The sequence below is a fragment of the Ranitomeya imitator genome, chromosome 5 (assembly GCF_032444005.1).
Source record: "Ranitomeya imitator isolate aRanImi1 chromosome 5, aRanImi1.pri, whole genome shotgun sequence".
NCBI classification, from domain to species: domain Eukaryota; kingdom Metazoa; phylum Chordata; class Amphibia; order Anura; family Dendrobatidae; genus Ranitomeya; species Ranitomeya imitator.
The window spans coordinates 451356844-451371813 of record NC_091286.1 but is presented as its reverse complement, the minus strand read 5'-3'; the positions used below and the strand labels follow the sequence as shown (position 1 = coordinate 451371813).

General features: G+C 41.8%; 1 protein-coding gene across 1 annotated transcript in view; it reads right to left on the bottom strand.

Moving 5' to 3' along the window:
- MCF2L2 (MCF.2 cell line derived transforming sequence-like 2) overlaps positions 1-14970 on the bottom strand; it is a 516938-nt gene that overhangs the window by 422709 nt on the left and 79259 nt on the right. The window contains exon 3 of the mRNA XM_069727236.1: positions 8553-8667. Within this exon, the coding sequence (XP_069583337.1) occupies positions 8553-8667 (115 nt within the window). The remainder of the gene's footprint in view (positions 1-8552; positions 8668-14970) is intronic.

Below are 14970 nucleotides of genomic sequence, written 5' to 3'. Positions count from 1 at the left end.
ACTTGTAGGACCTGGCTGGAGGGAGGGTACTGCCCCACTGCCATCCTGTAGTTCACTCCAAAAATAAAAGCCCATACTGGGTTTTCTTAAATCTGCCTTGGTCAAATAGCTTGACCAAGTCCAAACTTACTTTTATACTGCACTGCAACCACAGCTATGTCTGTGACTGCAATGCACTCCAACGGGCTGAATACGCTTCTATGTGTATCCTGGTGGATACATACAGACCCTCACATATAATTCCTCTCTCTGCCTCACAGCATGTAGAGCTTTCAAAGACAAATCTAGCAATACCTTTACATGGTCAGTCCCTTCCTCCCCTACTGAGAAATCAGCATTTGAATTGATATGGAAATGAGGCTGTAGATGTGAAGCCTCTGTCACTCCAGCTCTATTTTCCTCCCAGTAATAACTTCTGCTGCTTGACTGACAGCCTCTCTGCTGTGAGACTTCAGGCAAGAAGGAAGAGGTTAAAACTAGTCTACCTTATTAGTTGCTTAGCGTAAAAGCACAAGATAATGTAAAATGCACACACATTTATATAAGTTGTACAGGGAAATGGAATAAAATTTCATATATATATATATAGTAAAAAAAAACAGGGAGAAAAAGCTACACAGTGAGAAAATAGAATCCTATGATGGAATGATATATGGTATGTGATAAACCAAAGGTCAAAGTAATACCATAGTGGGACCTGAAACAGGTAAGTAAATAATGTATAATTAGTGATACTGGGTAATAGTCATTTGAATAGCAAAAAAGATGTGAAATAAAGATGTATATGCTCTGGGCTAAAGTGTCGTAATGTACCTTAGTGGTAGCAGACTCCAAGGAAGAAGTCATGTTTCGGAGTAGTCTTTGTCAAGCCCTGCCAGTTTTTTACAATTGTATTTATATGTCATACTTTTTTATTCTTGTTTATTCCATGTGTGCTCTTTTTCTTGTTGTTTTTCCACCGCACCCACCTTATTCTGAATAAAGGTTACATTCTTTTATTCATGTCTTGACTTTATATCAGTCTTCTTTGTTGGGTTTCTGATTAGTTGTTAACAGGAGGAAAAAGTGCAAAGCAGCCATAGAGCTGTCCTATAATTTCCTGCACCCTTACGACACTGAAGCTGCATGGCTTCATAATACTTTATATCCTGGTTCACAGAGTGCCTAGAAAATCGCACACTTATGCATATACCACTTGACATGTAAGTGCAAAGTGCATTTTAATCAATAGGATATGTTCCACATTTGGATGACTTAAAAAAATATTCCTATGCTGAGCTAATCTCATAAATCTGCCCCTGCTGTGTACTGTGAAATGGCTGTGTCTGACAGTGCAGGAACAAGGTCTGATCATACCACAGCTTCTGGGCAGGGGAGGAAGCAAAAGAGTATACAGACAGGACAGCAGAGGATCACAGCCGATTCTATGAAGAAAAACTATTTTTTCAGTGAGGTAAAACATTATTTTTAAACAGGCAGGGAAATGTTTACCTCACAGAAAGCAGCAGCTGTGATCCCCTCCTATTCTGTCTATATACTCTCTTTTGCTTGCTTCCTCACTTGGCCAGGAGCTGTGGGGTCAGGAGCACTTAAACTTTTGCATGCATGAGGAATGATTGTCTCCACTGAGATACAGTTATATGAAAAAGTTTGGGCACCCCTATTAATCTTAAGCTTAATGTTTTATAAAAATTGTTTTTTTTTGCAATAGCTATTTCAGTTTCATATATCTAATAACTGTTGGAAACAGTAATATTTCTGCCTTGAAATGAGGTTTATAATACTAACAGAAAATGTGCAATCTGCATTCAAACAAAATTTGACAGGTGCATAAGTATGGGCACCCCACCAGAAAAGTGGCATTAATATTTAGTAGATCCTCCTTTTGCAAAAATAACAGCCTCTAGTCACTTCCTGTAGCTTTTAATGAGTTCCTGGATCATGGATGAAGGTATTTTTGACCATTCCTCTTTACAAAACAATTCCAGTTCAGTTAAGTTTGATGGTCGCCGAGCATGGACAGCCCTCTTCAAATGATCCCACAGATGTTCAATGATATTCAGGTCTGGGGACTGGGATGGCCATTCCAGAACAGTGTAATTGTTCCTCTGCATGAATGCCTGAGTAGATTTGGAGCGGTGTTTTGGATCAATGTCTTGCTGAAAGATCCATCCCCTGCGTAACTTCAACTTTGTCAATGATTCATGAACATTATTGTCAAGAATCTGCTGATACTGAGAGGAATCCATGCGTCCTTCAACTTTAACAAGATTCCTGGGGCCGGCATTGGCCACACAGCCCCAAAGCATGATGGAACCTCCACCAAATTTTACTGTGGGTAGCAAGTGTTTTTCTTGGAATGCTGTGTTTTTTGGCCGCCATGCATAACGCCTTTTTGTATGACCAAACAACTCAATCTTGGTTTCATCAGTCCACGGGACCTTCTTCCAAAAAGAAGTTGGCTTCTCCAAATGTGCTTTTGCATACCTCAGCCAACTCTGTTTGTGGCGTGCTTGCAGAAACGGCTTCTTTCGCATTACTCTCCCATACAGCTTCTCCTTGTGCAAAGTGCGTTATATAGTTACCGATGCACAGTGACACCATCTGCAGCAAGTTGATGCTGCAGCTCTCTGGAGGTGGTCTGAGGATTGTCCTTGACTGATCTCACCTTTCTTCTTCGCTGCCTTCCTGATGTTTTTCTTGGCCTGCCACTTCTGGCCTTAACAAGAACTGTACCTGCGTTCTTCCATTTCCTTACTATGTTCCTCACAGTGGAAATTGACAGGTTAAATCTCTGAGACAGCTTTTTGTATCCTTCCCCTGAACAGCTATGTTGAATAATCTTTGTTTTCAGATCATTAGACAGTTGTTTTGAGGAGCCCATGATGCCACTCTTCAGAGGAGACTCAAACAGGAGAACAACTTGCAAGTGGCCACTTTAAGGAGCTTTTCTCATGATTGCATACACCTGGCTATGAAGTTCAAAGCTCAATGAGGTTAGAAAACAAAAAAAAAGTGCTTTAGTAAGTCAGTACAAAGTAGGCAGGAGTATTTAAAAAAAGAAAGTGATAAGGGTGCCCATACTTATGCACCTGTCAAATTTTGTTTGAATGCAGACTGCACATTTTCTGTTAGTACAATAAACCTCATTTCAAGGCAGAAACATTACTGTGTCCAACAGTTATTAGATATATGAAAATGAAATAGCTGTTGCAAAAAAACAATTTTTATAAAACATTAAGCTTAAGATTAATACGGGTGCCCAAACTTTTTCATATCTAATATATAATTGCCTAGAATACTACTTCCTGCAATTTGTGCCAACTTCCTGTCCGGAGCTAATGTCCGGAGCTAATGTCCGGAGCTAATGTCCGGAGATAAGTGACGTCAACAGTGTCCAGTGTCTGATTGGTTGCCGCCTGCTGTGAGCGACCAATCAGAAACGTGCCGTACTGTGACACACTCCGCCCGCCATTTTGGTGTGATTTTTGAATTTTTACCTCACAGCAAGTTTCTACTGCGTGGAGGCGGGCCCAGTGACGTTGCTCTTCAAGCTCCTGCCGAATTTCGTCAAAAAAATGATAATACCATTTACCAAAACTATATATATTTAGTTGTGAAGTGGTTCAGTGACATTTTCACACCAATTTTGAACTTTTGTTTGGTGTTTTCTCCATATACTGCCTATTATTTTTGTTCTTTCTTACTATTATTTATTAATTGTATTATTCTTACATTTGAATAAATAAAGTATATATGGATTCTAGACTCCCGATTCTTTAGAATCGGGCTGCCATCTAGTAACTGTATATTTATATACATGTGTGTCTTTCAGGTCAACAATGGCAACAAACCTTGAGAAAGGCTTATTGTTGAGCCGACACCTCGAAGACTATTTGGTTGTTATACATTTTTCAATTTTTCAAGACCCTGGTGCTGGTGTCTGTTTTGTATTTTTTGGATTACAGTACTTTCAAGGAGCAGTGTATTCAATGTGTATAGGGCATTCTTTTTCATACCAGATGAGGGGGAAGTATCTAGTGTAGGATAATATGAAAAAATAAATATATGTAGATATGTACAGTAAATATTGTATTTGTATATATATATATATATATATATATATATATGTATATGCGTGTATATATAACATTGTGGACTTGCCTCGTATTTAGGGTATGTTCACACGTTCCTGATTTCCATCCTTTTTTTTTCAGGACTGTTTTTTAAAAAACTGCAGCTCTTGGCAGAAAACGCAGGTCCTTTTTTTGGTCCTTTTTTTGTCCTTTTTTGATGCGTTTTTTGATCCTTTTTTTGATCCTTTTTTTGATCCTTTTTTTATGCAGTTTTTAAAATGGCTGAAAATACCCTAACCCTACCCCTAACCGTACCCCTACCCCTAACCCTACCCCTAACCCTACCCCTAACCCTACCCCTAACCCTAACCCTACCCCTAACCCTACCCCTAACCCTATTCTAACCTTAGTGGAAAAAAAAAAATTCTTAATTTTTTTTTATTGTCCCTACCTATGGGGGTGACAAAGGGGGGGGGGGTGTCATTTACTATTTTTTTTTATTTTGATCACTGAGATAGGTTATATCTCAGTGATCAAAATGCACTTTGGAACGAATCTGCCGGCCGGCAGATTCGGCGGGCGCACTGCGCATGCGCCCGCCATTTTGCAAGATGGCGGCGCCCAGGGAGAAGACGGCCGGACGGACACCGGGACGCCGGGTAAGTATAAGGGGGGGAGATTAGGGCACGTGGGGGGCATCGGAGCACTGGGGGGGGGCATCGGAGCACGGGGCGGTGGGATTGGAGCACGGGGGGGCGGGATCGGAGCACGGGGGGGCAGCCACACTCCGCCCACGCACTTCCGCCCGCTTCCCCGCACTTCCTGCTGCAGCGGTTCGGCACCACAAACCGCAGTAAAACCCGCAGATATTTTTTTCATCTGCGGGTTTTACTGCGGGTTTAACCTCACAATGGAGGTCAATGGGTGCAGAACCGCTGCGGCTCCGAAAAAAGAAGTGACATGGTACTTCTTTTTTCCCGCAGCTATTCAGCGTGGTTTTTTTTTTTATTTTCCGCATTGTGGGCACAGCAGTTCCTGTTTTCCATAGGGTACAATGTAATGTACCCTGCATGGAAAACAGCTGCGGACCCGCAGTGGGAAAATCGCGGCAATTCCGCATGAAAAAAAGGATCGTGTGAACATGGCCTTACACTTCCATTTGGCAGTGTAACTGTATATTTACATCAGGGCAGCTGTGAATGGTTAATAAAACAGCAGGAGGCCGCATGAAGTAAACTGACCTGGAAGAAGCACAGTCCATACTTGTTAACTGAATTATGTCACTGTAACCAAAATAGAAAATGTATTCGCAGAAAAGACAGGCTGACAGGGAAATACTGCACAAGTCACTGAGTCAGAACGCCACTACTCCTGCAGAATACCAATGTGTATATTTCATAGCTACAGCAAAAACCTTGGGTATTCTGTACTTTAATATTACGATTCTCAAAGGAAAGTCTCTGTGTCAGAGTGAGGAGCCATAGAACGGGAAACCATTGATTGACATATTCAGCTACGGCAAGAGAACGTTTACTAGAACATGAGAGCGTAGGAGATGTGTCATATGGTGTGACTGCCCCATGAGAATTTTGGCTGGCTTTCATGACTCAGCCTACATCTGCGGGAAAATCACAACTCCTTATTTTACGCCACTGCGGCCTGGTTCATATGTAGAAACAGTATTAACAGTCTTAATCTGAACCAGATGGACTGCATTTACACCCAAAAATACTTTGCTAAAATAAGAACATGTTTTTCTTACGTAGGCAGCCTTACACAAATGATAAGAAAATTAATCTATTGCCACATTTGGCTAAATGTGTCAGGTCCAATGGATGGAAACTGCGTCATCGTCTAGAACATCTACTCTAAGTTTTCTTAGTCATACATGACAATGATAACAACAGCTAGGCTTACTTCACTACAAAAGCATGTGTGGCTGAGACAAAAGAACATTGGAAATATGTTTCTTGTATGCTCCTTTTCATATTTGCATCATTACAGTAAAAACGATTGCACATTGAATTTTCTGGGGAGAATTGCATGGCTTATAAGGCTCCTTCTCCTGACTTGGCACACTATTAAAGGAATCTATCCCAGCCAACCAGTTTTCATGTTTTGCACTTACGAGGGTGGAAAAAAACAGAACATGCAAATAGAAGATCTGTTTGGCCTCTTATCCTAAAGGTACCGTCACACTAAGCGACGCTGCAGCGATACCGACAACGATCCGGATCGCTGCAGCGTCGCTGTTTGGTCACTGGAGAGCTGTCACACAGACCGCTCTCCAGCGACCAACGATCCCGAGGTCCCCGGTAACCAGGGTAAACATCGGGTAACTAAGCGCAGGGCCGCGCTTAGTAACCCGATGTTTACCCTGGCTACCAGCGTAAAAAAACAAACAGTACATACTTACATTCAGCTGTCTGTCCCTTGCCGTCTGTTTGCTGCACTGGCTGCTGGCCGTAAAGTGAAAGCAGAGCACAGCCACAGCGGTGAGTCACCGCTGTGTGACTCACCGCTGTGCTGTGCTTTCACTTTCACTTTGCGGCCAGCAGTCAGTGCAGCAAACAGACGGCAAGGGACAGACAGCTGAATGTAAGTATGTACTGTTTGTTTTTTTACGCTGGTAACCAGGGTAAACATCGGGTTACTAATCGCGGCCCTGCGCTTAGTTACCCGATGTTTACCCTGGTTACCAGTGAAGACATCGCTGAATCGGTGTCACACACACCGATTCAGCGATGTCTGCGGGGAGTCCAGCGACGAAATAAAGTTCTGGACTTTCTTCCCCGACCAGCGATCTCCCAGCAGGGGCCTGATCGCTGCTGCCTGTCACACTGGACGATATCGCTAGCGAGGACGCTGCAACGTCACGGATCGCTAGCGATATCGTCTAGTGTGACAGTACCTTTAGTCATGTCCTAAGGCCCTTTAAAGAGTCAATGTTCACTTTTAGGATTACTACGTCCAATAGGTGGCGCTAGAGTCTTTGCTTTTTTCCTTTGTGAAGGAGACTATTTGCATAAGCTAGAACTATGGGAATACTTGTCAGGTGAGGGCCTAGATGAGGACCTTTGTCAAACATTTTCTGGTAGACCAACACTTTGTCAGCCAAATGGTTTTTGGCAAACGACACAACTGTACATTTATATACAAAATATGTGTAGGAGAAACACCACCTTATTCATCACCCAGTACATAACAAAACTAAAACAGCTTTGCCCCAAAATCAACAGGACAGGCTACATGGTCGAGTGCCTTCAATCTTCTTGAGAGTTGGGATTTGGACCTCCACTGATCTGATTTTGAAGGCAGATCCTACAGAAAGCCTCTAGGGAGCATATGAAGATCTCATATCTACCATACCACCATAATCTATACAGTAGAATTAAAATGCAATTTATAAATGTAATTACTACATTTACCAGACCTCATGTATCAATTTTATTAAGTGGGAGGAAAGTGGACGTGTTGCCCACAATAATGACATGTGGATGATGACTGAATGCAAGGGACGGCATGGACACCTTTTTCTCATGGCTCAGATCCAGGCTTGGACTGGACCACAGGAGAACTGGAGAATCATCCATGGTGGCACAAGAGTGGGCCACCACCCTCTTATATGAGCAGTATTTGGCACAATATACTTGAATACAGATAAAGGCAGCATCTTAGCTGCCTTTGCAGCCAGTGCAGGAGGAGTGCAGAGAAGCAGAGCGCCGGGGACAGACAGCAGTAGGTAAGTATGTAGTGTTTGGTTTTTTTACTTTTACGCTGGTAACCAGGGTAAACATCGGGTTACTAAGCGCAGCCCTGCGCTTAGTAACCCGATGTTTACCCTGGTTACCAGTGAAGACATCGCTGGATCGGTGTCACACGCCGATCCAGCGATGTCAGCGGGAAGTCCAGCGACGAAATAAAGTTCTGGACTTTCCTCAGCGACCAACGATCTCCCAGCAGGGGCCTGATCGTTGGTCGCTGTCACACAGAACGATTTCCTTAACGATATCGTTGCTACGTCACAAAAAGCAACGATATCGTTAACGATATCGTTATGTGTGAAGGTACCTTTATTCATTTAACAATCTGTCCAGTTCATTGTTATGTAACTTTGTGATTGAGGATAATGTCCCATTTTCATGTAGCTGAAAAGTGGGGTCCTGGGGTTGCATACTTGTGTGCCCTTGGCAGCCCAGTCTGACACTGCTCAGATCTCATACAGTAAAGGCTCGTTCGGGCCATTAACTGATGAGTAACAGATCACATATTGTAACTGTAACATGAAAATATATTCTACATTCACAATCTGATTTAACGCCTGTGACCTATGTTGTACTTTGCATTATTGATTTCTTTTTAGGATAGTCTGAAATTATTCATTAGATGAAAATAACCTTGTATACTGGAAATCTGAATCCAGTCAGAATGGATTTCCCATCTGCACCAATTGGTTTTGCCTGTTGGCATGCTTACCTTGGGATGCTTGTCAAATAGGTAACAACATTCAGAAAATCATCGTCAGGAATCTCTGTGAAGTTGGGATATTCCGGAAAGGATATTATAGGTGCTCCATCTTTTCCTCTGCCACCTGAAAATAGAAAATATCATTTACTGTTTTTTTTCTAATTTCACATACATTTCACACATATCAAATTAAAAGAATGTAGTAATTAAAGCTTCTTATGGCAAAGGGTAACAACCAACCACAGAGTTTTATGAGTAATTGGCATTTTAATTATAATTTTTTTTTTCATTAATCAATAGTCCATGTGAAAATGAGAAACGCTGTAATATATTTTATCATATAAATTTGCTTTTCTGTATTAAAGTCTGACAATTTTGTGTGAACGTGACCTAATATTGACTTTGTATTCAATTTACGACTTATTCATTATTTAATATGCACCTTTTTAAAGTTAACTTTACTTACTGTATTTTGTCTGTTTTATATCTTGTACAGTACTGTGGTTATCAAGAGGTTTTACCTAATTCATCATTTGCGACTTTTTGAAATGTCACAAACTTTTAGAGCAATTATACTTTATAGTGCTGTACTGGACTACAATATGTCTATCTTTTTGCTGCGTTGTAGACTAACGTGTGTAAAAGAAGAACAGAAAATAGGTGCTCCCTGTGTAAAACGCAAGACAGTTGGGAGGGTGGTGGGATGAGAACTGTTCACCTGGGTAAGTGGTGTGCAGAACAACTCTGTTGTAAAAACACTGAACGGCTGCTGCTCTGGCCACTGCGTTCACACCTACCCACCCCACTGCACTCATACCCACCTACCCGACTGCACTCACACCCACCCACCCCACTGCACTGCTACCCATCCACCCCAGTTCACTCACACTCACCCACCCCACTGCACTCACACCCACCCACCCCACTGCACTCACACTCACCCACCCCATTGCACTCACACCCACCTGGGTGGAGAGAGAAACAGACTACTGGAGGAAGATTGTTGGTGGTGTCCATGTGCTGCCAACAATGTTTCAAGTATTGATGAACACAATTTACTTAAAACAATGCGTTTTGGAGTGGGTTAAACTCCTTCCTTAGGCAAGGGATATCTGAGGAAATGCGTTGTGTTAAAGAAATTATTTTCATCAATACCTGAAACATTGTTAGCAGGACTCGGACACCACCACTAATCTTTCTCCAGTACCCTGTAGACTAACCTGTGACATTTTAAAGCTTATGTATTTGGCCCAAAATCCACCATAGCATAAAGAAGGACAAGACAAAAAATATTTAAACCTTCCATAAATGATGAATTGGGGCGTAAGGTGCACAGGGCGGTAGTCATGGGCGAGGAGCTGCTGTGTTCCTGCACCCTGGTACCCCACAAATAATGTCCTGTCTCCCTTGTGCATTGTGTGAATTGGATTACACTCACAGTTTAGCTGGAATTTGAATAAGGCATTCTCTTCTCTACCTAACTAGAACAGTAGGCCTCGAACATTCCGGGAAGGTCCACAAAAGTTTGTTGCAGCCATTCGCATACTGCGCCAAAAGATTATGTTTTCCTGAGCTTTTCAGCCCTCTGGATTTTTTGGACTCCAAAAATTCAGTCTTCTCATCTCATCTCTATCTTGTAGCTAAATCTAAACCTATGTCTTAATTTTATCCTTTCCCAACACATTTATAAGGTTCTATGCAATATAAAACACTTTTTCGTTCACACAGGGTATAACCATTTTTCTAATCAAGGGAGAAGCACATGACCGTCTTGGTCACCTTCTTACATTCCTCCCTCTTAAAACATGGTCGTCCCAACCATGACGACACCTGTGAGACACCAAACACATTTATATAGGCATAAAATTTAAGACTATTTTTGTTAAAGTACTTCTCTTAAACTGGACCTTTGGCCCACACAAATAATCGCCCAGACACACATGGGCACAGTCCTTCTCTTCAACTCGGCATGCTCATGGGTCATCCGCCTGTTACATGAGTTCCAGCGCTGTGGAACTCTGACACAAAGTGTCCAAGTTCCTTTTAAACATGGGTCTGCATGACCCAATGCCACTTTCAATTCCACTTCTCCAGGTATACAGACACAGTATGCCCATATGAAAACACAACAGCCCACTGGCCAACTTATAACAGCTCAGACAGTTCAGGAGCAATGACCCGCCACAATCTCTCATCTCATCCCTATCTTATCGCTATATCTAAACCTAGGTCCTATGTACTAATCTTATCCTTTCCCTAAATCTAATACATTTATCTGAACACACTGAGTCATCCACTTATTATAGCAATACATTAACCATGCACCTTGGTGCCTATAAGGTTCTATGCAATATAAAAAACGTTTAAGTATACACAGGTTATAACTGTTTTTCCAATCAAGGGATAAGCACATCACAGTTCCAATCACTGTCTTACAGGAGCCTAAATGCTTGCCTTCCTAGTTTTGAAGAATCTCTTCCCCTCCTAAGTAATCCTTGTACAAAGGACTTAATATTCTGTATAGAAGGCAGAATACATAAAGGAATGAACCTACTTACAGGCATAAAATTAAAAGCAACTAGCATATAAGGATCTGAGAAAATATGTGAAAACTGATGGTGTAAATTAATTAACCGCACAGACTTCATGCAGAAACAATTGGGTTGCACATTTTCTGAGGTTTCTACTCATGTAGATTGGAAATCTTTGGCCACTTATAGCACATGAAGTATTTGTATCACTCAGCTTTGCAGCTGCAAACAGCTCTAAAAGTAACACACACCTTATATCAGAAGGAAGTGTTGCTCAGCAAGTGGCTATGCAAAAAACCCAAACCATCCCTTTTTTTCTGCCAGCGTTTAGCACCATCTGACATACACCCAACAGATTGAGGCATGATCATTCATCAGATCATCAAAGTATTCAACAGCTACACATTTTGCTGTTGGATTGTATGATAATATGCTGCCACCTAGAGTCAACGTGCATTTGTGCATTTCTACTTTCAATTTTACGATTAGAAAGAAAATAATTTTATAGAAATAAATACTCAGGAGAACATTCATTAAACTCCAGAGCACTAATAATCCCTTCCGTATGAATTGAAAGCCACGCTGCACTGCTGGATCCATCATACAACTTTCAATGGACTCATACAATATGTTTGTTGTTTGACAAGGAGAAGAGAACTGGACTTTACACCATTCTCACCATCAAATCTAATGGAGACTGCAACAGAGTTTAGTACCTAAGTGTGTAGATAGATCCCTAGTTAACTCCCCCTATCTATGGACCAGACACACATAGGCCATATTTTGAGGAGGTTGACCAGGCTTAATACATAAAACAACTATACTGTATATATATATATATATACTAGATTGTGGCCCGATTCTAATGCATCGGGTATTCTAGAATATGCATGTCCCCGTAGTATATGGACAATGATAATTCCAGAATTCGCGGCAGACTGTGCCCGTCGCTGATTGGTCGAGGCAACCTTTATGACATCATCGTCGCCATGGTAACCATTATGACATCTACGTCGATACTGTGCCCGTCGCTGAATCAGAAACGTGAGATGTCTACGTCCTTTATGACATCATCGTCGCTGTGCCCGTTGCTGATTGGTCGAGGCTGTGTCAGGAAGACTCATCAATATAGAAGTGTCAGGAGGATTAATCAATATAGAGGTGTCAGGAGGACTGATCAATATAAAGGTATCAGGAGGACTGATCAATATAAAGGTATCAGGAGGACTGATCAATATAGAAGTGTCAGGAGGACTGATCAATATAGAAGTGTCAGGAGGACTGATCAATATAGAAGTGTCAGGAGGACTGATCAATATAGAAGTGTCAGGAGGACTGATCAATATAGAGGTATAAGGAGGACTGATCAATATAGAAGTGTCAGGAGGACTGATCAATATAGAAGTGTCAGGAGGACTGATCAATATAGAAGTGTCAGGAGGACTGATCAATACAGAAGTGTCAGGAGGACTGATCAATATAGAAGTGTCAGGAGGACTGATCAATACAGAAGTGTCAGGAGGACTGATCAATATAGAAGTGTCAGGAGGACTGATCAATATAGAAGTGTCAGGAGGACTGATCAATATAGAAGTGTCAGGAGGACTGATCAACATAGAAGTGTCAGGAGGACTGATCAATACAGAGGTATCAGGAGGACTGATCAATACAGAAGTGTCAGGAGGACTGATCAATACAGAAGTGTCAGGAGGACTGATCAATACAGAAGTGTCAGGAGGACTGATCAATCCTCGACCAATCAGAGACGCGGGATTTCTACGTCCTTTATGACATCATCGTCGCTGTGCCCGTTGCTGATTGGTCGATGATCAATATAGAAGTGTCAAGAGGACTGATCAATATAGAAGTGTCAGGAGGACTGATCAATATAGAAGTGTCAGGAGGACTGATCAATATAGAGGTGTCATGAGGACTGATCAACATAGAAGTGTCAGGAGGACTGATCAATACAGAAGTGTCAGGAGGACTGATCAATATAGAAGTGTCAGGAAGACTGATCAATATAGAAGTGTCAGGAGGACTGATCAATACAGAAGTGTCAGGAGGACTGATCAATATAGAAGTGTCAGGAGGACTGATCAATATAGAAGTGTCAGGAGGACTGATCAATATAGAAGTGTCAGGAGGACTGATCAACATAGAAGTGTCAGGAGGACTGATCAATATAGAAATGTCAGGAGGACTGATCAATATAGAGGTATCAGGAGGACTGATCAATACAGAGGTATCAGGAGGACTGATCAATACAGAAGTGTCAGGAGGACTGATCAATACAGAAGTGTCAGGAGGACTGATCAATACAGAAGTGTCAGGAGGACTGATCAATCCTCGACCAATCAGAGACGCGGGATTTCTACGTCCTTTAGAAGTGTCAGGAGGACTGATCAATACAGAAGTGTCAGGAGGACTGATCAATATAGAAGTGTCAGGAGGACTGATCAATATAGAAGTGTCAGGAGGACTGATCAATATAGAAGTGTCAGGAGGACTGATCAACATAGAAGTGTCAGGAGGACTGATCAATATAGAAGTGTCAGGAGGACTGATCAATATAGAGGTATCAGGAGGACTGATCAATACAGAGGTATCAGGAGGACTGATCAATACAGAAGTGTCAGGAGGACTGATCAATACAGAAGTGTCAGGAGGACTGATCAATCCTCGACCAATCAGAGACGCGGGATTTCTACGTCCTTTAGAAGTGTCAGGAGGACTGATCAATACAGAAGTGTCAGGAGGACTGATCAATATAGAAGTGTCAGGAGGACTGATCAACATAGAAGTGTCAGGAGGACTGATCAATATAAAAGTGTCAGGAGGACTGATCAATATAGAGGTATCAGGAGGACTGATGAATACAGAGGTATCAGGAGGACTGATCAATACAGAAGTGTCAGGAGGACTGATCAATACAGAAGTGTCAGGAGGACTGATCAATACAGAAGTGTCAGGAGGACTGATCAATATAGAAGTGTCAGGAGGACTGATCAATATAGAAGTGTCAGGAGGACTGATCAATATAGAAGTGTCAGGAGGATTTATCAATATAGAAGTGTCAGGAGGACTGATCAATATAGAAGTGTCAGGAGGACTGATCAATATAGAAGTGTCAGGAGGACTGATCAATATAGAAGTGTCAGGAGCATTTATCAATATAGAGGTGTCAGGAGGACTGATCAATATAGAAGTCTCAGGAGGACTGATCAATATAGAAGTGTCAGGAGGACTGATCAATATAGAAGTGTCAGGAGGACTGATCACTATAGAAGTGTCAGGAGGACTGATCAATATAGAGGTGTCAGGAGGACTGATCAATATAGAGGTGTCAGGAGGACTGATCAATATAGGAGTGTCAGGAGGACTGATCAATATAGAAGTGTCAGGAGGACTGATCAATATAGAGGTATCAGGAGGACCGATCAATATAGAGGTGTCAGGAGGACTGATCAATATAGAAGTGTCAGGAGGACTGATCAATATAGAAGTGTCAGGAGGACTGATCAATATAGAAGTGTCAGGAGGACTGATCAATATAGAAGTGTCAGGAGGACTGATCAATATAGAGGTGTCAGGAGGTCTGATCAATATAGAATGTCAGGAGGACTGATCAATATAGAGGTATCAGGAGGACTGATCAATACAGAAGTGTCAGGAGGACTGATCAATATAGAAGTGTCAGGAGGACTGATCAATATAGAAGTGTCAGGAGGACTGATCAATACAGAAGTGTCAGGAGGACTAATCAATACAGAAATGTCAGGAGGACTGATCAATATAGAAGTGTCAGGAGGACTGATCAATATAGAGGTATCAGGAGGACTGATCAATATAGAAGTGTCAGGAGGACTGATCAATATAGAAGTGTCAGGAGGACT